Source organism: Zeus faber (genome assembly GCF_960531495.2).
Source record: "Zeus faber genome assembly, chromosome: 18".
Lineage (NCBI taxonomy): Eukaryota > Metazoa > Chordata > Actinopteri > Zeiformes > Zeidae > Zeus > Zeus faber.
In genome coordinates, this window is record NC_137210.1 from 11,636,765 (window position 1) to 11,660,036 (window position 23,272).

At 47.9% G+C, this 23,272-nt stretch overlaps 1 protein-coding gene across 1 annotated transcript in view; it reads right to left on the reverse strand.

Moving 5' to 3' along the window:
- Positions 1-23,272, reverse strand: part of dachd (dachshund d) — a gene marked incomplete at its 5' end in the record, with an annotated part of 104,846 nt that overhangs the window by 18,394 nt on the left and 63,180 nt on the right. The window contains 2 exons of the mRNA XM_080019054.1: positions 9,232-9,363; positions 9,493-9,924. Of these exons, the coding sequence (XP_079875180.1) occupies positions 9,232-9,363; positions 9,493-9,924 (564 nt within the window). The remainder of the gene's footprint in view (positions 1-9,231; positions 9,364-9,492; positions 9,925-23,272) is intronic.

Here is a 23,272-nt window from a genome sequence, read left to right on the forward strand (position 1 = left end):
CACACACACAGACCCACACACATGTATCCTTACCTTATGTTCGGTACTTTGGCAAGCCTATCTCCTTATCAATGCATGATAAACACACACACCCACCCACGCATAGGCATTTGAGCAACTGCACTCTTACACACGCAAATGCCAAATACAAGCGCACTCAACAACACACTCATTACAAAACGTGCATGCTAGACACACACACGCACACACACACACACACACACACACACACACACACACACACACACACACACACACACACACACACACACACACACACACACACACACACACACACACACACACACACACACACACACACACACACACACACACACAGACTAATGTGCCCTCATCACATTTGAGCTAATTTCCTTTTCATCACGGAGAGAGGAAAATGAGTGTTTGCCCCATCCCTGCTGGGGGACAAAGTCAAACGCCCCGGCCGGTTTGGGCTAGATTAACAGGTAACATTTGGCTCTGGCTCTCTTATCACAGCGTGAAAATCAAAACCCTGCGTGTTTTTCCTTCCTTCCTTCCTTCCGCCCTCCCCTCCCCTCCCCTAATGTTCCCTTCACTTAGACATGAAATCGCTTGCTGCACAAACCCATTTGGTGGCGAGCGGAGAAGGTGAGCGGGATAATCAGGCTGGCCACTGGGCCGTGTTTCCTAAACGCTCTCCAAAACATTACTGTGCACGGGCATAAAATTAGCGCCGGGGACCTTAAAACGTTGACATTTAGCATGACTTTTTGGAAAGTGACACCCTCATATTTTCTTGTAGGATATCATTAAATTTCAACTGCCCTATGGCTGTGCCTTTCCATTAATAACCAATTCGGTGTGTCACTTCTTCGCTCTGCTCTCGCTCCCTCTCCCCCTTGTTCTCGCCCGCCCTCTCTCTCTCTATCCCTCTTTCTCTCGCGCCACCTCTCTTTGAAGTAATGAGTCCGTTGCTTTGCCTTAATAAATTGAATGGTATTCTCAAGGCCATGTGAAGACGGAGCCACAGATGGACAGGCTGCACAAAGGAAATAACCATAAATCCTTAACTGTCGGAGAGGCGGTCCGAGGTGACAAAAGGAGACAATTGGGCGACTCAATTGAGATCGCATTCACATTACAATAGATAGAGTGTCAGGGCTGAAGAGCTGTCTGCTCAGGGCACAGTTTAAATACTAATGTATGTATATATATATATATATATATATATATATATATATATATATAAAATAACATTTGAAATTATAGAATTAAATCATGCATGAAGATTGAAATACTGCCAAATTATTGTTGAGGATATTCTCTAATGGCATACATATTTCACAAGCATGAAATTAATGAAGTACAAGGCAGGGTTTTGCAGCCTGAATTGCAATACAATAGTGCAAACAATTCTTAATGGATCTGATCATTTGCTTAAAGGGGGAGGCGATGGAGAACACGAGTGGAGAGCGAGAGTGAGAGAGAGAGAGAGAGAGAGAGGGAGAGAGAGAGAGAGAGAGAGAGAGAGAGAGAGAGAGAGAGAGAGAGAGAGAGAGGGACGGGAGACCGAGACAGCAGGAAGCAAGGGAGCAAAATTCGTGTTGACTTCCATTCAGGAGGAAGATATCTTGTCTTTTTATGCGGCCCATGTCATATTTATTGCATAAAGGTCAGGGTGTTCATTTGTTCAAAGTCAGCGTTTTCCCTCTCTCTCCTCTCCTCCATGTAATAAATGCAGGGGCTATGTCATTATGGGACCTCTGAGGATTACAGGCTTGGCTGACTGTGATGACTGCATAAAAGCATACAGGACTTTTGTTTCTGCCGGCGCACACCTTCAAATGAGCTCTTTAGAGCGAACAGCAGTGCAGAAGAAATGGCGTTTTACACCAAGGCCACCGCTGCGGAGGGGTCAAAGCGGACGGGGGCAAGGTTGCGGAGAGGTCACAAATGGCAGCCCTAGACACATACAGTAGGGTTCATTTTGCGAATGGTTATTCGGGGAGAGGTTTATTCAGAACCACAATATATGAACTATTGGTGGCTGCAAGAATACTCCGGACAAAAGCGTCGAGAAGATAATGGCCGGGCGCGAACGTCATTGCGAGGCACTTTGAGGGTGTTTAGATTGTCTTTGAATATTGACATCCATTGACCAGGTCCGTTTATTGACCTGCCAGAAGAATCCCAGAGATTAAGCCAGCCTAGACTATTGATTGGGCATTTTGCCCGAATCATTCAACTTTCAAAAGGGGATCATTTGTACCGCGCACCACAGCTAATCTCCCCGACCCGCTGATCATCAAGCCGTTTGTTTCCCACTCATTGTTTAGCTGTCTTTTGTTGAGCGCTTATTAATTCATTAGGACGACTTCTCGCGCGGCTTAGCTCCGATAGGGACGAGGGGAACCCTGTTTCCGCACGATAGCGACACGCTTTCTGGTAATAAAAAATAAATAAAAACGCTGCCGTCGCATATGCGCCCGACATCATACACACATGCCAATTACATATTGATAATTAAGAACTCAAACAAACAAACAGAGAGGAAATCCCCCATAATCACCGGGTTTTAATGGAACATGTATTAGCTCGGTGTGCCCGCCATTAGATCAGAGCCACGCTGGATTTGGGGTAAGGGGGGGGGGGGGTACGCGGACGTACACTGGTGTCATTGCCTGGCAGAGCGATCCTGCCGGGAGAGGCCGAGCCGTTCGGGTGCCGGAGAACGGCTGTCGGGCGCTGGCTGGCGCTAATCCAGGATGGATGTACTGAGCTGCTTTTAAATGAAGATGAAAGAACAAAAGAGGAAATGGGAAATGTAAACTTAAAAAGGCTCCGGCTTAGGCAGAAATTGCACTCTGCGCTGTCTGGCGCGCCAAGGCTCCGGGAGAAAAAAAAAAAAAAAAAAATGGAATGGGATGCAAATCCATTAGCGGCCCTGGTTTCACAGTTATAAAAATACATAAGGGGGTTTTAATGGGAGAGACTTGTTAAACGTGTGGAAATCTGGTTTGATAACATTATTCATAACATTGGCTTTGGACTGTGTGAATTAATAACACTTCATTTACAGAGGGAAGAAAGCTGGCATGGTATTTCCAGTTAAAGAGATTAATTTTTAAACACCTAATTGACAGGCCAGGGTTAGGCAGGATAAGCAACAGACTCTGTAAGGCGGCTGCTGCAAAGTCAAGGTGACTGGTGATACTCGGTGAAAGGCTTTTCGGGGGAAAAAAAAAAGCAGAACGGAGCTCCGAAAAGGGGGGAGGCGGCGAAGAGAATTAGTCCTCGACCACGCTTCCCGCCGCCCCCCATTCTTCCCCTTCTTTATTAGGAATGATTTACTTTCCCAGTGAAAGGATATAAAAGCTCAAGTATAGGCGCGTAATTATTGTAGAGTGAGAATTTAAAGGTTTGACTCACATTGTCCTCAAGTCGGCCGGCGGACCGCCGGGCGATAAGAGGGGGCTGCGCTCGGCGCTCGGATTGCCGGTGCTCCGATTGCCGGTGTTTTATGGGCCTTGCCAAGAAAGAGCAACACAAACAGCACTCGGCATCGCAAGTCTGTAAACATGATGGACTGTGGCGAGCGGCTCGGGCTGCTGTTTACGTTGGCAGCGCCCGGCCTTGGCATGTTGCGCGCCTCACTTAATTACTGTTTACATGTAAATATTCAATTAGACAAACAACCCCGACGCCGAATGTCTCTGAAAAATACAGAAATACATATTCAGGGGTCAACCTTATCTGACTGCAACAGTTGCCGCCGCCGCTGAGATATGCATCGTTTTGTTTTTGAATCGCAAATTTTCCTGCATCGTACACAGTCTTCGTAATTGTTTAACGTCGATGTCCAAGGGCATCGGGGGTAAATATGCCTCCGTAATCTGCATAATAGCAGATGCTCGGATATGTAAAATAAATGCGCCCGCTGATGTCCGAAAAAAGGAAAAAAATAAAAAATAAAAATAGAAAAGGGTGAAAAAAAAAAGGAAACAATGAAAGGATGTCTCATAATCCAAAGCGTTATCGCAGTCATTATTTTTTTTTTTAATCATAATTATTATATTATTGGAGAAAAAGCCCCCGTCCGTGAAACGCGGGTGTCTGCGGTCCGGTCCAATGGATGCTGGCTTTGATTAGGGACGCTGCTTTTTCTGACACCCCAGAATAGTCAGCGTAGTGGCAGGCGCTATTGCCTACTGTGCATCTCTGGTATGGCTGAGTAAAGCACTTGTTCGTTCGCAGCCGAGGGTAACATGAAACAGGCCGCGGCCCTCTGATGGACAGGGAGATTTCACCTTCGCCAGTGAATGATAATGCATTATTAAATTTGCCTCTCCGCTCACTAGATACACTTAGCTGACCACAGCATATTTATCTCCCCATCCCGGGCTCACGTCTTGGCAAGAGAAAGCATCCTGTCACTTTTGAGGCATTTCAAAGATTAAAAAGAACCTCTCTCTTTTCAACGTCCCTAAAAGCAACCCCCCGCACCACCACCACCACCACCACCCACCCACCCACCCACCCACCCCCCTCACACACACATACGCACACACGCGTTTTCGGAGAAATGTGATTAGCGAGAGATGGTGTCACGCAATGGAACATTCATGAGGAGGAGAACAAATATCCAAATGAACTCTGGTGTCCTGGAGGAATAGGCCGCTCTCTGCACCATCAGCAGTCCTCCTCGCGCGCGGGGGGGGGGGGAAATTTGATTGATCCTCTATTGAATTATTTTTTTGCACTCTTTCATTTCGACGGCACGCAACTGACAAGTTGTTTGATCATAAAGCATTATTGTCTGCCAAGTCACATTTCGGGGGCCCTGTGATGGCTAATGATCTCGCCTCCTGACTTAAGGGAGAAGTCAGGTAGTCAGCATTGTGTTTGAAGAGCGCCAAACGCCAAGGACACCAGGAGGACCGAGCACGACGCCGCGCATTAAAGCCGGCGAGATGAGAGGGGAAGGCGCTCTGAACCGAACGTACCCAACTTTTTTAATGATAGCGTACGGAGATACCCATCAATGTCAGTGGGATATTTACATCCTAAGAGTAGGGGATAACCCTGACGGTGAGACTTAACATCCTTTTATCCTTACAATCACGCGTGCGGGCGGCGGGGAAAAAGTTTTCGCAAAAGAAAAAAAAAAAAAAGGCTTTCAGCCGGCTTTCTTTATGTCTTTTATCTTTCCCGCGGCGCGGCCTCTCCTCTCTCTATTAGCCCGGCAGGTTCCATACAGCGGCGCCACGGCAACACTTCATCATTGTGACTGCGAACTAAACTAGGGCTGCGGGCCGCGCGCACGGGAACGCCGGCCCCCTCAAGGACGAGGCTGGACATCTAGGGCAGAGTCCTGGCCGAGCCGGCCTCAAACAGAAGGCGTGGCTCGGATGGCTTCCTTCCGACCGAGCAACAATTACTTAGCAGACAGCAGGTAGAGAGGGGGCCGCCTCCCCGCTGAAGGGCCCGGCCATTTGTGTAATGGCGGGATGGATATTATGAGAAGCGTATCCTGTTGTGTGGACAAGTGTGTGGAGTTTTTAGCGGAGGCGGGAAGTGGCGATATCGCGTTACCGGGGATTCACGCGCTTTTAAAAATCATTTTTTTTTTTGTTTTTATTTTAAAGGAATCGCTTCACCGACTTGTATTAGCCTCTGACTTCACAGCGGGGACGCTTTGCCCCGGCATATGAGGAATTTGGCTCGTATATAAAACCGCAAATAACTGAAGTTTAGTCAAGAAATATCGCTGCTGGCACAAGTCCCTTTTTTGCTCCTTTTTGTAATCTGCCACATGGTATTTACGGAGAATCTTATACCTCCGACGTACATGCATATGGCTGCCGTTCAGAACACCCTCTCCCAGAGGAAATAAGATGATGTCAAGTGTTTGATGTCCAAAGTGAGTTTACAGCCAAAGGCTTCCGTAGCTTTCAAATGTTCCCTTGTTTATCAGCTACCTGCTGTTTCATGAGACAGAGGCTTGTCGAAAGCGATCGCCGCAGAGTTTTCCGTTTGAAGCAATTCAATTAGCCACATGTGAGATAACAGCTAGGTTTCCACCAGCCTTTTTTCCCCAAATATCATCTAATCTTCCCCCCACCACACACACAGAAAAATTGGACAAAATTTAATCAAGTTCAGACAACACCACACAACAACACCCCCCCCCCCAAAAAAAAAGAAACCTACCATCTGCTTCGTCTGCACTGAGTGACACAACAAAAAAAACAACAACAAAAAAACAAAACAAAAAAAAAACCTGTATTTTCTTTTTTTTTTCCACGTTTTTTGTTTTAAACGACAACAAACACTCTTTTGTCCTTCATCGACAGAGATGACATGAAACACGCCGTTCATAAGATCGGAGCTGGTGTGATGTTATGGCCGCCGTCTTCCGAGGGCGTCGATTTAAAGCCGTCTCCGCGCGAACCCGCCTTGCGGCGCGTGGTGGCGATCTCGCAAAGAAAAAAAAACAAAAAACGATTGGTTCACGGCGAACGAACCTTTTAGCGAACCGGGAGCCCCGAGTCACTTCTGCCAAACGAGCGAGTCTCCCGTCGTCGCCAACTGAAAATAATTAATGAGGACTAAATTAAAGTCCGAGGCAAAACAGGCCAAGTCATTTGGCATAATTCATAGTGAATGTGACCAATTGCATTGCGGCGAAATAAATAATTTTGACGCAATGAAACGATTCCCCGCGAGAGTTCCATTCACGACTCGGCGCCGACGACTCTCGCTCCGACGTCGTCCGTTTTGAAAACGACTTTTTGCCGAGTGGCTCGTGAGGAGCCGAATGCGGAACCAAACGCGTCGCAGCTTTGGTCGGCAGCGCAGGGCGGCGCCCCCCCCACCCCCTCTCAAAGTGCCATTGCCACGGGATTAATCTAACTAGCTGTGCCAGGATCGTAAAGATCAAACAAGTGGAGAGATATCGTTAAACCATTGGAATGTTATCTCATTTGTCTAAACAAACTGATGCGGTGAACAAGGCTAATTAAAACTCTCGCCATAAACAAACCTTCCGGAACGGGGGGGGCGGGGGGGCGCCTCTCCGCCGTCTCTTTTTACAATGGGACACATTTATTTTATTAATCTAATGCATCATGTATCATATCATTACTGTTCAATATATCTATCATTAATTTTATTCCCTTCACTTAAGGCTTTTATTGGAATTACTTTGGTTATTAGTCGGTTCTAATGTATTGGTTACCTCGGAATCGGGCTGCGACAATCTCTCTTATCTCGCCGCATAAACCTGTGCGTGTTATTCAAATTGCCTCATTTATTATGATAGCTTCCTCATGTAAATTGTGCTGACTGCTCGCCCTTGCACAGTCCTCATTAGACTAATGAAAACCTTCAAACGAAAAAACTAAACAACCTGCCAAATAAAGGTCTGGGGTTATTATGAAAATTACAACTGTGGGAGCCGCGAGAAGCTCTCTTCATTAATTCATGCTCAGCAAATTGGTAACTAATTTAGTTGCACTCCTCTGCATTAATGGGTTATTTTATAAAAATGTTTTTCCGCTGCCCGAGACCTCGGGTGCAGACGCGCTGGAGAGCCCAGAATCCTAATCAAGCCCGGTGACATATCAGGAATTGACAATCTCGACAATAACACAGCGTGCGTCTGCGCCTGATTGTGGCGCGGGTCAAATAACTGGAATTAGTGTGATTTCCTGGGACGTATTTTCCCACTTCAATATTCTAAAGGAACGGCATCCCATTTGGAGTTCAAATAAATACTAATTCGGTGAATAGGCTTCAATTTAGGGCTTGATGTTTACCAGACATCAGGAAAAAGGAGAAACGTTTACTTGGTTTAGTGTGTTTCCACCTAATCCCCCGGTTTCTTTCTCACTTTCTATTTATCCGTTATTTCCCTATCTGTCTACTTCACATCTAGAGTTTCACATCTACAAACAAGCCAAAACACGTCCGGACAGTGTAATCATGGTAGAAATTTTGGAGTCTTTTGAGAATTGACTATATACTAGTTACTCTATAATTAAAAATACAATCAATGTAAAATGTGGCTTTAACTGAATGATGAAATTCACAGGTCAGAAATTTCCCTTACGGGAATAATAATGTTTGCAGTACTGCTTCCTCTATTTTAACCCGTCTGCATCTCGAAATAGCGTCGAAAACCCCTGTCTATACGACCCTCCCCCCTAAACACCCACACACTCCCACGCCCACGCACGCACGCACGCACGCACGCACGCACGCACGCACGCACGCACGCACGCACGCACACACACACACACACACACACTGTGACCCATATATACGGTTCACGATCCTGCTAATTATTACTATTCACTGCTTCACACCCTCTGAGTGAAGGTCTTACGCTGCTCTTCACGTGGCGCTAGCCAAAAGGGAACATCCAGTGCGGTGATTTCCACAGTGGCTTTAATATCATTACCAACCTCAACCCCCACCCCCACACACACTCACCCAGCAACACCCCTGAACCCCCCGAACCCACAGAGAATACTGAAATCTATTATTTGTTTCATTTTGTATTTAATCCCCATTTACTCGATGGATTAACACAATTCTCTTTCCTTTTTACTTTTTTTTTTAATTTCTATTGAAATAACACGATTGGAAATCTAGAATTTGGTCTCCTTGCAAGTACAAGCACATGGAGTCTAATGGAAAATAGTTTGAACTAAAACTGCAATTCGGTAAAGTGTTATTTTTAGAGATGGCCCAAATGGTGTGATGTTTGGGTGGAAGTAAATGCAAATGAAAATCACAATGAAACTATCAGGGTGTCTGCAGGTATCAAACATTTTACGCTTTGTACATTTTAAAGACCAATTTGTAACATCATTTAACAAGATCCTCTGACAAATATTTTCTCTCTAATAAAGAATTGTAGGTAAATAGACACAGGTATGTAGTATATATTTGGTACATGGCAGGGGGAAGTATCAGATAGAAATAGGGTCCTGAACTACATGATTATTAGAATTAAAACATCAGAAATCATCAGAACTTGACTCTTTTCGACAAAAAGGAATATAGGGATGAATAAAATCAGACAAAATGGATTCAAATGTAAGACTATACTAATAGTAACACTAATGCATTTTATGCCTTTTTTTTTTTGTAAAAACTAGATTCAAGACATTTAAAGACCTTCTTAAAAAACCTGCTGAAACTCTGGTTATTTTATCTTTAGGACTGAAAGAGAAGAGGTCTGACCTTTGTCGGCGTGCATCCTCTTGGCTTCGTGGCTCATGTCGTGGGCCAGGTCTCCCTCTTTGGGCCCGGGCAGGATGTTGGGGGACAGGCCGAGCAGGGCCTGGTTCATGGACAGGCCGTTGTGATGTGCCGCTGGGAAGGACAGAGAACAGAGGCCTCAGTGTCTCGCGTGTTGATTCGGTACCAAAAATGTCCGGCAGCTAGCCGAAGAAAGTTGCAATCCTGACACACTGGGACAGCAGAGCGGAAATGGAGACTTACGTATCCGATCCGAGGAGCTCTCTGTGTGGGCCGGGGAGCTGGAGACGCTGCTGCTGCGGTGGGACGACGGGTGGCTGCCCGGCCTCCGGTGGTCCTCTAAGGACGGAGCCGGGGACGGACTGTCCGGCACACGCTCCTGCAACCCCAACAACCACAACACGCACCCTCCAAATAAGTATCCAGTGTGTCTGAGAGCGTCTGGAGATCGTACCCGAACCCATGTAGTCGGCCACCGGCTCCTATCTGTATTGGGGTCTACCTTTATCACGGAGGTGACCATTCTCGGGTGCAGGCTCTGGCCCTGTGCTGCGGCGGCCATGTTGGCGATGGTGCTGAGGTGGTTCATCTGGCTCATCGCCATGGTGACGGAGGCAGGGGGCAGGCTGACCGGGATGAGGGGATGGGGCATCATCATGAAGGGAAGCTCCAGGCCTAAGAACAACGGAAGACAAGAAGACCCTATAGATTACTTTACAATGCAACTTATTAGTTAGTAGATTAATTAAAAAATTAATTGACTAAGTAAAAAAAAAAAAAACCTGAAACCCGTTGCTGTTAATCCTCCAGACAGCAATTCCCATCATTTAGATATCCTGTAATATCGGTGTCCAATAATAAGAGAGGAATTATAGTGCAGCGATTACAATAATTCATAATAATTTAAAATAATTGGTTCTCGGGGTATCTCTCTATGTTAACATAATATACATAAATGTTTTACAACATACGTTAATAATAGATACAACTGCAATAATAATAAAGAAAACGGGGCACGATAACTATACACACAGTCATTCAAAGACCAAAGTTTACAGAGCTATAAAGATGAATCAATTATTCTATGAGGAATAAAAAAGGGCACATTATGGAAATTGGCCCAATATTTACATATAAGAAATATCTGTGTAAAAATAAGACAATCTTAGAAGCCATTACCCAAATGACTAGTTAAACGTGCTAATGACAAACAAGTACCATCAGACCGCAGTGTGGCAATGAGTTTATCCTTAATTACGCCGTCTATTTTCTGGACAAAAGGAGAAGAGGAAGGAGAGGGATCGCAAATGAGCAAAAGCAGCAAAGTCACTTTCAACTTACTCCACTAACGGCGTTTTCATTTACCCCGCCCGCTTTAAACGCAACGCAAATTATTCCATTACAACATCAGAGATATCTTACAAATGATTTAAATTATTCAATTGCTACCCGGCAAATAGACGTCTAATTGGCAAAACTAAAGACATAATCGTCTGCCAAGAAGGAAAAAGAAAGAAGGAGAGAAAAGTCTCATACAGATACCACGGAGGGGGTGGGGTGGTGGTGGTGGAGGGGGGGGGGGGGGTGTTCTAGTTCGGGAAACACACCAGCACTGTACAGTGCTTCCGAACGGCTTAATGAAAACAAGGCAACTTTCAAAGGACACGGGCGCGCACGGAAGGTCAAAGCTAGGTGTCTGCCCACCCCCCCACCCCCCCTCTCCATCCCCGCTCTGCTCCGTGGAGACTTTGAAACCGCAGGATCAAAAGTGACTGGGAACAGTTTGGTCTCATTCCTTCGCCACTCAGATGCTTTTTCCTCAAGTGCTTTAAAAGAAAAACCTCATAGACACTATTGGATCTGATTGAGCCCCTCTGTTGATTTTTTGATTTTTTTTTTTCCTCCACTCCCTTTTTTTTTTTTTTTCCTCCCTTTTTTCTTGGCAGCCCGGTTCAAGGTAAAAAGCTGTGCGAAAGAAAGCGAGGAGGGTGGTGGTGGTGGGGGTGGGCGGTGTGTGCGGTGAGGGGGGGGGGGGGGGGGGGGGACAGCGCTACAGAAAGCCAGTCCACAAAAACAACCCCGGCTCCCTCTTTTCTTAACAAAACATCAGTAGCCAAGGGGCAAGGAGATCTGCATGGTGGAGCCTCTAAAGAGAAGGACACTGGTTTGGGAATGAAAGGACATGAGAAGTACTTCTCTCTGTCACCCCCCCCCCCCTTTCCAAAAGGAGCATTGATTTCCACAAGAAAGATGGCGTGCAGTTTCTCAGTGGCATTCCCAAACAATCTGAAGGCGAGGGAGATTAAAGAGAGGCGGAAACCGAGCGTCACCTTGTACCGGCGCCTTCTCCCGAAGCCCCGAGTCAGAATCAATTACCAGCGCGCGGGCTAAGCTCAATTAAGACGAGCAGGGAGTGGGGGTGGGGGGCGCGCAGAAAAGAATAAAGTGCCACAGAAGCCCTGATTGCCGGGGTACTTACTGTGGGGGGCAACATGGAGAGGGCTGGCGAACCTATCCACCTCCCAGCGCCACTCTCCCAGGGCCGGGTTACCAATGCTGCTGCTTCCTGAGCCGGAGAACCTCGCAAATCCCGCCACGGATCCGTCGGAACTCTCTCCGCCGTTCGGTTTCGGCGGTGAGGTACGGGGCTCGCTGCGCGGCGCGCAGTCTTCGGGATATTGGGATATCCGAAAAAGCGGACTGTCCCACTTGAAGGGGCGAGAGCCTCACTTTCAGCGTCCGGCGTCCCTAAAGAGCCGTCCGGGCCCCGGTAGCGGAGCCGTCCAAACCAGGGACACCAGGTGGAGGCGGTGGGACTGGACTCACTCAAGGGTGTCTGGCGTTGTTGCAAAACTATTCCAAAATTGTAAACCTAACCCTCGCGGAAGAAAAGCTTCGAGCAGGGTCGGGGCGCGGTGAAATACGATGTCTGGCTGGATTCCCCGCTACATTTGAACGTGAATTATGTGTTTAACAAAAGGGGTGACTCAAAGCAAATGCCTTCTCACATTCCAACGCTACGTGAATGCTCCGTGGGCACGCAAAACAACAAAACGTATTTGTCGGTCCTTGTTTATCTCCGATAGGAAAGTTCCCTTTTGATTAGAGTTGAATCCCCGTGGGAGCGCTCCCCTCTTGAAGGGCATAAACGCACCGCATTCGGAGTAATTTACCTGGAGAAAGCCTCAGGGACCCGCAAAAGGTGAACTCTTATTTGCCGTCATTAAAACTACAAATCACTTAATACCAATATAAACAGCTCAGCTATTATGTTCTGCGGTGCCGGGGAGTTCATGCGTGGATAAGCAAAGATCTGAATCGCCGAGGATGAATTGAATGAATTAAAACAGCCCTCGGTAGCAACGTGATTAAAAAGCTGTTACATCAGACGCAGCCAGAAAACCACACGTCAGCCGGTCGTCGATACTTGAAAGAGTCACACACACACACACACACACACACACACGCGCGCGCTCACACACATACCCGTCCAAAAAAAAAGGGTCGAATGATGAATGCTTTAAAATGATTAAAAAGAGCGCAGTAATTTATTTTAATGACAGCCCGCATTTATCCGTTGTGCCGGTAATCCTCGTGGAAACAGAAACTCTGGGAAACAGACGTTTTGCTGGCGATCTACAATAGTCCTTTACGGAGGGGAGAGAAAAGGGGGGGAAACTAAAGACGTTGTCATTGCGAGCGCTTTGGTGCGGCGGGCCCCCTTTTCTCCCCAACTCCGCTGAGGACAGATTTCCCCTGACAAAAATTAAACCAGCTCCTACTTGGCACTTTATTATCTCTTTCAACTGAATGATTTATTGTTTGTGCGGAGAAAGGACCAAAGAAGACGAGCGGGCAGGGGGGGGGGGGGAGATTACATTTCCAGCCAAAGCTCACAGCCCTATCTCGCTTTTTTTTTTTTTTTTACCCCCCCCTTCTTCTTCCTCCGGAAAATAAATAAATAAATAAATAAAAAATCTCCCCGCGAACAATAACGTCAGCTGTAATTGATCGGAGGTCGCCGCCCGGGCCTGCAGTAAAAAGCGGCACTATTTAAGCGACAATCGGCCCCGCGCTCTTCAGACGCCGGCTAATGAAGCTGTCTGTCCGAGCTATTTACCTTCTCTTAAATGGACGGGGAGAGATGTACTGTAAGAGACAGCGGCTGGAGAGGATCTGCCTCCCGCTCGCCGTGAAATAGGACCTGCACATGCCTCAGGAATGTATAATTGGTTGGCGCAGCCCGAGCCGGGGATCCGGTGCTAATTAAATGACTTGTTTAAAAGCCTATCTGTCTTTGTTTGGGAGGGCTCTGGGCTGCGGAAACAATGCATGGTAAACGCTGTTGTCAAACAAACATTCCCGGTTATCCTTTGATTTGAATTGAACAAGACAAAGGGAGGGCTGATTTGCTCGCCGCTTAAGCCGCCGCGTTTTTTTTTTCCCTTTTCTTTTTTCCGGGTTTTTTTTTTTCGCGGCGGGGAAATATTCCTCTTCTGATTTATTCAAACTGAACAGGGAGCGTTGCAGACAAACAGCTAAATGAACCGACTCACATGTGTTGTCTGTTAGTGTTCAAAAAAAGAAAAAATTGTCTAATTGCCCTTGTAAAAAAAAAAAATAGCCCTGCAACGCCGCTTACATATTTCTCTATAAGGTGCGACAGGGCGGTGCGCGCCCATAGGGGGGAGGGGTGTGTGGGGTCTTTGTTGTGGCCAAAACTTGGGTTTGGCACCCCCCCCCCCCCGCCCCCCGAGAAAAAAAAAAAACCCAACAAAAACCTGAAAAGGAAAGAAAAATTAAATGGTCGTGAAAAAGAAGAAGAAAGAAAACAACGTTTGGAGCTCTCCTCGCGGCGTTAATAAGTCGTCCAGCGACGACGCTTCCGTGTGAGGAGGCCTCTCGCATGTGAAGGCAGAGCCTCCGTGGTGCACACACACACACACACACACACACACACACGGACGGACGGACGGACACACACACACACACGCACACGCGCACACGCACACGCACACACACACACACACACACACACACACAGATGGTGGGTTCAGTCAAGGCTGGGGAGTTCTGTTTCTCATTAAAGTGGAGAGAGGAAGGTAGTGGGGCTTTGATGTAGCCACCCACAGCCCCTCAGTGTCATTGAGTGAAACTTTGAAGCGTTTTTCTTTTTTTTTGGGGGGGGGTGGTGGAGGGGTGTTTACTCAGTTAATGTTGATAATAAAGTAAACATCTTGCCTTTGTTAAACACACAAGTGCACACTCTTGCGTACGTACGCGTGCGCCAACGTGCGCGCGCACAAGCGATAATAAATCTCCCGCTAACAAGGAGAGCTTTACCTGGAAACATGTGGATGCACGGTGAGACGGGGATGCTCTATAAAGTGTATAATTGTACGTACGTATGTGGGAGCGCGCGGGGGGTTGGGCGGACGCGGGAACACGTGCAAACAATGTGCTCGACATCCCCCCCCCCCCGCGGGAATCGGAGACCCGGGGAACTCAGGGATCCGATTGTTCTGGTTCACATCAATGGACAAAGTGTGTGTTTGCGTGTAACCGCGGCGACACAAAGTGGGTGTTGATTCAGGTGGGTACTCATAACTTGCGCCGGAGTAAGGTAACGTGACAGAGATCCCGAGAAGAAAACATTTCTGGTTCGATGAAGTTGCATAATTGATTTCCTCCGAAAACCGAACCCACTGGAGTGTTACACACGCGGTTAAAAAAATAAAAATAATAATAATAAGACAGTGGTGTTTGTATTTTAAGTACAGAGAAAAAACACCAACTTTATCAGATAATTTAAATGCGCGGCTCTAATGGCATGCATTCCTTATGGAAATTGGAAGATCAATCATCTCGGTGACAGATACCTTGTAAAAAATGGAAAAAAAAACATCCTATCTTTGAGGGGAAAATGCTAAAACTCATTTGACCGCGCCCCCTCTCCACCACCACTGCCGCCACCACCACCACCACCACCACCCAATCTTCATTGCCTTTTCGCTGAAAATGTTAACAAACGGGGGCAATAATCAAGCCATACGCTTGCATGTGGCAAATCTCATTACGGTAAATGACCTTTACCAAACCATGCCAACATCCTCTCATACGGACCCGCGGACGTGGACGAGCGCCTTATACAGCGAGCGCCCGGACACAATGGCGGCTTTGGCTAACACAATCACGCACATGGCCGGGGACGGGCCGAGCCTTCGGGACGCATTAGTGCACGTCTCTAATCTGGGTCGGAACCGGGCTCACTTTGCATTTGTCGCACATCACTCTCAATGAGCACATGAGCACGTAACAATAAACCGCAGTGCAAGGGGAAAAAAAAAAAAAAAAAAAAAAAAAAAGAGCGCTGTGGGCAGAAGAGAGGGAGCAGAAGGAGAGGAGAGACATTACTAGCAGCTGTTACTACTGCGGGTGCAATATATTCAAGCCCAATCAATAAAGCTCCTGCAGGCAGTGACACCCGGGCAGACAGAGGAATCATTTCCATCTGATACTTAGCAAAGGCTCCCCCCTTTTAAAAAGATTGCTTTCAGTCAATGACAACCAGTTGTCATTTGACTCGGGCTCCCGAAATGAAATATATTGACGAGTGTTATCAATCAGAGCCCACTCTGCCGTCATATCTCTTTTGGCGGGGGGCGGATCGGCTTGCATGTGGTCATCGGATCATCCGTTTTAATTACAAAATTAGCATCGCTATCCCCTGTCAGTTCACCAAGCTCTATTAAAATCACGTCATGAGAGAAAATCTGTAATATGGGATATAGTTTACAGCTGTCAGGCTAATGATATTGATGTAATGTGCATAATGATAGCGATCGCGGAAAATCCATGCATTTCACAGTGGATCTGTGTCACTATGCCTGTGTGCGCCGTGCGGTGTCCTTTGTTATTTGGTAAGAACCCCAGACGCAATTTATGAAAACACGTTTGCTGCGTTTGCTCACACAGTAGAGGGCATGCTGGGATGGTGACAATTCTTGAACATTGTTTGAACTTTTCTCTGTCTTTATCTCGTTTATCCCAGCGGCGGGGCGGCGGGCGGGTAGCCGAGCGATGATGGCGAAGATGTCTGGCCCGGGCGTACGGCGTGATAGCTATTTTGGACGAGGCTTTCCGTACTGTAATTGAGTGGAGACACCTTTAGGACCGAGGCAACTATTTTGATTATGCTCAAAATACCTTCGCCCGGCAAACCCGTAAACGTTTCGCTGTCGTTATTGTTTCATCATTACTGTTATTATGCACACGGTAATATTATTACAGCGTGCTAATGTGTCCTCTTAGCCGCACGGCGCGCAGACGCACCACCTTGGCTATGTGCCTATTTAAAAAAAAAAAGGCCACGCCATTACGGTCCACGCATATTTCACTTTTACCCAAAAAACCTGCGAAAGCTCATCATCGCCGAGCGAAAGGTTGAACGTCATTTATTACACGTATCACATTTACACCAAGTGACATTGTCTTTTCAAATTGTGTTGATCTCTTCACTTCCAAAGGTCAGCCCCTTGCCTGGCTAAATGCAACCTGACAGAGGATGGTGGGGAGGGGACAGCCCGACGCGTGCATCACCCCCCCACTCCCCCCCGCATCAAAGCCCTCCAAATTAATCTCACCAATTAATGAAGAGTGAGGCCTAATGCTGATGAGGGATGACAAGCCGACTGGTCAGTGGTTTTTTTTAGAGCTCCGCTCCTGCTATGGTGAAGTAACCGCAAGAGACAGTCAAACAAATATTTGCATGACATGAGGCTTGTGTAGCTCGCTCGCCCTCCCGCTCTCTCTCTCTCTCTCTCTCTCTCTTTCAGTCTACTTCTGCCACTCAAAGATGATAGAACTTGATATGCATCATTACATCAATAATGTTTAATCAATTCCCCTTGTTATTACAATCTATTTCTGCAGTTGTCTGCATTTGTGTGTTTTGTAGCTACATGGGCGCGCCTCCCCGTCATGCATATTCAAAATTTTCCACCCTGATGCTTAACAGCCACGGCGCGAGTGGAATTAGAACGAGGACATTAGACTTCATTAAAAAGAGGGGATGATTATCAAGTTTATCTTTTGAAATGTCTATTAAAATGTGTGTGTCGTCCCCTCACTTATCTGTCACCTGGCTCCCGTGGGCCTTTGTAGACTAATAGAGAGATGGTGAGGGCCAAAGCCCAGGAGAGAGAGAGACGGAGATCCGCCAAGCCCGCCGCCAGGACTGGAAGGCTGCCTGTCTGCTCGCGTCTGCTCCGAGCTCCCGGTGCCGCCGTTGCTTACGCTTTCTCCCTTTCGCCCGTTGCAAAGTGCAAAACACATCCCCGCTGTCGGGAAACGGAGAAACAAAACAAACTCGGCGAACAACGGCGTGAACCGGATCGGATAAAAATCTCTCTCGCCGAAAGACCCGGGATGATAAGCTCGTGGACTGAATATTATTCAGCCCATGGCTACAATCTAGTCTCTCTCCTGAGCCCTCGCTGACAAAGGCTCCCACAAGAGAGCTAGGGAGGAAGATGGATGAAGTTGCCCCTAGATACTCATATCAGGTCAGTATGTGCTTTATCCCCTAATGGTTAAGGTTAGCATTGGGGAGGGGGGCGGGGTGATACCAGATCTGAGCCCGGGGGCCATTGTTCTGTCTCGAGTAGCGACGGAGTAGCCACCATCCTCCACCGTGGCCCACATTCAGCAGAGCCGGGGCCACCAGCGCTCGCGCGTCTAGCAGGTTGCGGAGCTCCGGCTCCAGCTCGTCGGATGTGTCCTTCCACCCGGAGAGCTTTATTATTAGAAAGGACATAAACAGACTAATTAAATCGCAGCAGTGGAGCCGCGCTGACAGCTGGCACAGAGAGTGTGACCAAACAGATCCCTATCAAAGAGCCGGAGCGCCGTCTCCGTGCGCACACGCTCCGTTTGAGAGGGCGGCCCGCGGCGCACGGCCCGCCCGGTCCCCGCTCAAAAAAATCCCGCGCCCGGCGACGCTCCCGCCCGTTCCTTTATCGGGGATTCGGCCCCGAACTTCCGGCCTTAAAAGGCTTGTTTTTCTCGTCCGTCTGGCGCCCACGTAATCGTTCATGTCATTTGTTAGCTCCCGCCTGATCCAAAATGGTGGAAATACTCTCCAGCAGAGCCGTAAACACTGTGATAATTAGCGTGCGGTCTCTGGGCTGATTCCACCCGGCTCCGCGGCAGACCCCATATAGAGCGGAGCCTAGTTATGCATTGATCTCGGAAAATTAAGGCTAACTCCCCCAGATTGCGGTGTCTTGATGTACCTTCTGGATGAGCGATGTACCCTGCTTGCGCTGTTTGCAGGGTAAACAGGACGATTTGGACTTGTTGTGATTTAAAAATGAATACACGGTGAATAATTAATGGGGCCCTTTAAAGCATTGTTATCTGTGTGACCGCAAACGTGAAACCACTGATGATGAGAAAATATGGTTTTAACAAGTCAATAACGGTGAGTGCAACACGAACAGCTTAATCAATGACGCTGCTAGGTTTGCAAACAAGGACTTGAATTATAACACCAATAATTGATCCATTCCATTTTCTCCCTCTCTTTCTCCGTTTCGCTTTATATCCCCCCCCCCCCTTCATGTGATGTCATTGTTTATTGATCGCTTCCTGCCGGCGGTGGATTATGGGAAGTTTCCAGAGTTGGGCTTTTTTTTTTTTGGCTCGGAATTTTGCTCGGCCCACCTCTACTGTCCAGCTCCGCCCCTTCCCTCCTTTTTTTTTTGCTTCCTCCTCCTCCTTTTTTCCTCCTCTATTGGAAATTTGCAAGCTGTAGCACCAGCTTAACCAAAAAGGATTAAGTCCCATACCCAACTGAGAACACAGATAATGCTCAGTAATTGGTAAAAAATGAAGATGAATGGGACAGCTAGATAAGGACCAATTAGCTGCTGGGAGCGTACAGCTGTGGTCTTCTCGTCGAGCGTTCTCAGGGGCCAAGGCCCCCTCTTTCTCACCGCCTCACTCTCTCGCTCGCCATGTACGTGTGCGTGCGCACGCGCGTGGGTGCATCACTCGCGCGTGCGAGGCGCCGCATGCAAACACTCGCACCTACACGCGTGGGTTGTTGGAGGTGGTTGGCGGTCGTGGGGGGGGGGGCGGGGCGGCAGGAATTAGCACCGTGACCCAGGGAAAAGGAGAATGATGCTCCTCATCATCCCGACCGGAGCCTGGGACTCTTTGCTCTGGGCTCTGAGTCAGGCAGCACTCCAGGTATCTGTCACCGCCCGTCCAAAACCACCGCTTACCATGTGGCCACCCCACCCCAACCCACCCTCCCACCGGCCCCTATCCCGGTGTCGTCAGCCTGGACGGGAGCCACGGATGGACGGGAGATGGAGGGCTTGTGGCTTTTCAGTAGTCGGCGGTAGAACATAACTCAAGCGGTTTATGACGCTTCCTTGTGGTCGAGATGGAGTTTGAGAAAATGAAATGAAATGTCATAGGTACTCCGGTCCAATTTGTTCTTGTTTCGTCTTTGTATCTCCACCCCCTTTTCTTTTTTTTTCCGGTACTTGTTGGAAACGCTGGCTGTCGTCAGGTTGTTTGGTCTTGTGCATCCGTGGCATCATCTGGCTGATGACGGCGGAATTCCCATATCTAATTACAGGGAGGATTTCAGCTCCATTAGAGTTGCCGCGGTGAGGAGTCGGATGAGTGGCAGGGCGGAACCCGGTGGCCAAAGAAAGAGAAAGGTGGAGAGAGAGCGAGAGGGAGAGGGAGAGAGAGAGAGAGAGAGAGGCATTTGCGAAGGCGTCATTCACTCTCCTTCCTTTCTCTTCGCAAAAGGTCTGGAACACTTACTTTTTTCCCCCTCTCCTTACACTTTGAGAGAGAAAAAAAGCAATTCCTCCCGTTGAAATTGGCAGGTGTTTGTTAGCGGGCAGCTGACAATATTTTCTCTCTGGGTAATGAAGGTTGTGGCTGGGGTCAGTGCGCGGGGGAGGGGCGGGCGGGCTGTTTATCCCCCTCCAGGCCCAGCGCCACACGTGTTTTGCTTGGTCTGTGATCTGTAATTGTGGCATTTCCTGAGAGGCGCAGGAACAATCCACATTGTGGACGGCGAGGGCTCCGTCTGCCGCCCTAAAGAGTGCGAGGGGAAAAAAAAAAATCAAAAGAAAGAGAACGCCCCCACCCCCATCCCGTCCCCCCTCCTCCTCCTCCTCCTCCTCACCCTTTCTTTCTTGTTTCTTCTCTCCCCCCCCCCCCCCCCCCCCCCCCCGCCTCTCTCTCAAACAGGATGTTTGGTTATTTTGGCTGAGGGTTGAACTGGCTGTTTTTTTTTTCTCCCCCCTTATAATTAATAACATTGATGCAAACAGGAAGGTCTAATTGTGATGAATATTTAATGCGTGGGGGGTGGGCGCGCGGGGGGGGGGGCATTAGCCCGTTCAATTTACATCGACACAAAGACGACGGCGGAGGCAATCCAACTCTACAAACAGAACAGAGTGTCCTTCACTCCTTCCCTCCGCCTTGAGCTGTGCACAAAACCAGATCTGCTTCTGACAAAACACCCAGATGAAGCACCTGCTTTCCCCAGCGCCGCCGAGAATCCCTTTCCACAGCTTCCGCGCGGGGAGCTATTCCTGATTAAAAGTATCCGTCCTCTTTTGGATTGGCGGTCACTGGACTCCCACAAAGTCCCAAACTGACCCTCTGATGGGACCCCAGCCCAGGCGTGAAGCGACCCTTCCTGGGAAATTAAGAACCTGAAAAACGATTCCACCGCCAAAAGGATGAACCCAGGAGTACCGGTCTGGAGATAAAACTCGGGGAAACTCTCTCAAACCCGTCCCGCCTTCACGGCTGTGACTCCAGGTTTTGGACGGCGGTGATTCACCGCGCGCCGCCCCCCGCATGTGTGAATCAGCTCGAGCCGGACGCGGCTCCCAACCTCCGAATGAATGCGTCCGTTTCCTCCGAGCAGCTGTGTCCCCGGGTCACGGCCCCCGCTCGTCCCTCGGCAGCATTGTGAACAACAACAGAGCCCGATCTCAAGAAAAGGGCCCCGTGTGGCAGAGCACGGTGGCCCCCCCCTCCCCGTTCCCTGTGCCGGGGTCTCGCCCGTATAAGTCAAGTGATTTACAGATCTGGCATAATGGATTTGAGAGCTCGAGGTATAAGGCGTTCAAACATTGAAACAGCGCGTTGAGTGCCAGCCAAAGTGTCTAATAGCGCCTCGATAACATTTAGTTTAAAGCCGGGCTCGTGTCTTTGGTGAAAATTCTCAAACGCTTTTGTCGAAAATAAATATGTGAGTGGAAGCCCGGGGCTTGTTGAAGGAGGCGACTGGCTCCGAGCTGTGTTTCATGGCCCTGCGGTGCGGAGCGGGGGCCATATTTCACCGGCGTATTATCGGGATGACTCCTGCTGGCCACCCTGTCACAGGAGAGTGCATGATATAAACAAGAGATTGCCGCGACACCCAGTAATCAATATTAGGATGGCTTCAGTACCAAACATCATTTGTCTCCGCGACCATTCCTTTGACCAAACGAAGCATTAATTCAAATCATAAATCTGGGCTGATTTGAATCCGGGGCAGAGTGGAGGGAGAGAGAGAGGGAGGGAGGGAGAGAGAGAGAGAGAGAAAGAGAGAGAGAGAGAGAGAGAGAGAGAGAGAGAGAGAGAGAGAGACGGCCCCTGTCCGCCTGCCTGCCCCTAATGATTTATTTTCTACATTTCTGCGAGCGAGAGATTTGTCCATACTCCCTGACAGGTCACCTTCAAACGCCAGTGGCAGACTGTTCATCACCATGCAGACGAGCATCTCATCGCTGCGAGTAAATATTAAAGGAAAAGAATCCAATTGATTGTGGATGGGGCCGAGAGGCGTCTCCGCCATATATTTCACTCAGAGAGCTAATGCCGCGGACCGTGCACCCACAACCTAGCGCGCCCCCCTCTCTCTCTCCAGAATTATGATTCTGCGGGGAGCCCGTGCGGCTGGCTGTGGGCTCAAGGTTACAATTTAAATTGTAAAAAGATAAAACAGTTTCTTATTAGCTCCGTTGCCGTAGCCTTGCTGTTCATATTCACATTTATCTTTATTTCCGTGACCTCGCCGGCTCAGGCGTCTTTCTGTCTGCGCTATTCTCTCGGAGTGATGACCTCAGAATTTATGTGTTTTTTTTTTTTTGTTGTTTTGTTTTTTTTTGGCTTTGCTGAACTCGCTCAGAGGCACGTTCTGTTTTTTCGCTCCTTGTGCCCCGAACACGCGACGGAACCAGCCGCCGCCATTGAAATGTATTCAGGAGTCGAGCCATTTAGTACAGTAAGTGAATCAAAAACACCATTTAGCAACCAAAGCTTTGGGGATTACACTCGGTTTATAATTTGGAATGGGCTCATGAATCCACACTGCATTATCATTCTTTACAACACGCTAAGTGGCTCTGTGTGATATTACAGAAATCCTTCTGCATTCTAGGGCTAATAATTAATTGAAATGGCACATTGTGAAAAACCAATGCTCTCACAGCAATTCAATTAGTTGCTGTTAAAAGCTGATAGCTTTGGGAAACTGTGTTCACAGTTTCACTTAGCTATTAAGAATGTGTTTTATCTTTTTTTTTTTTTTTTCATTCCACACCAAAGGGTAACACTTCTGGAGAGAGAACAACACTTACCTTACTGGAGTGAATATTTACAACGTAGAAAGTAGGGAAATGACACTGCACCACTCTGTGTACTGTAGAAACCAACCATAAAAAACTAAACACAGTGGCCGGAAAGTAGCAAAGTACAAATACTTTTTAGTTTTGGAGACTGTCGACATTTACACCACTACATTTCAAGGCGAATATTGTTTTTTTTAGAGCCCGACCGATGTCGATTTTTGCAAGTCCTAGCCCACCGATTACCGATGTTTTGTATATTAAGTCAAAAAGTGCAAAATTTCAAATCAATTTGGAACAAGATGTTTTATTTAAGTTTTGATATTTTAACTTAGAAGCAAAGAAATAAATAAAAATAACACACA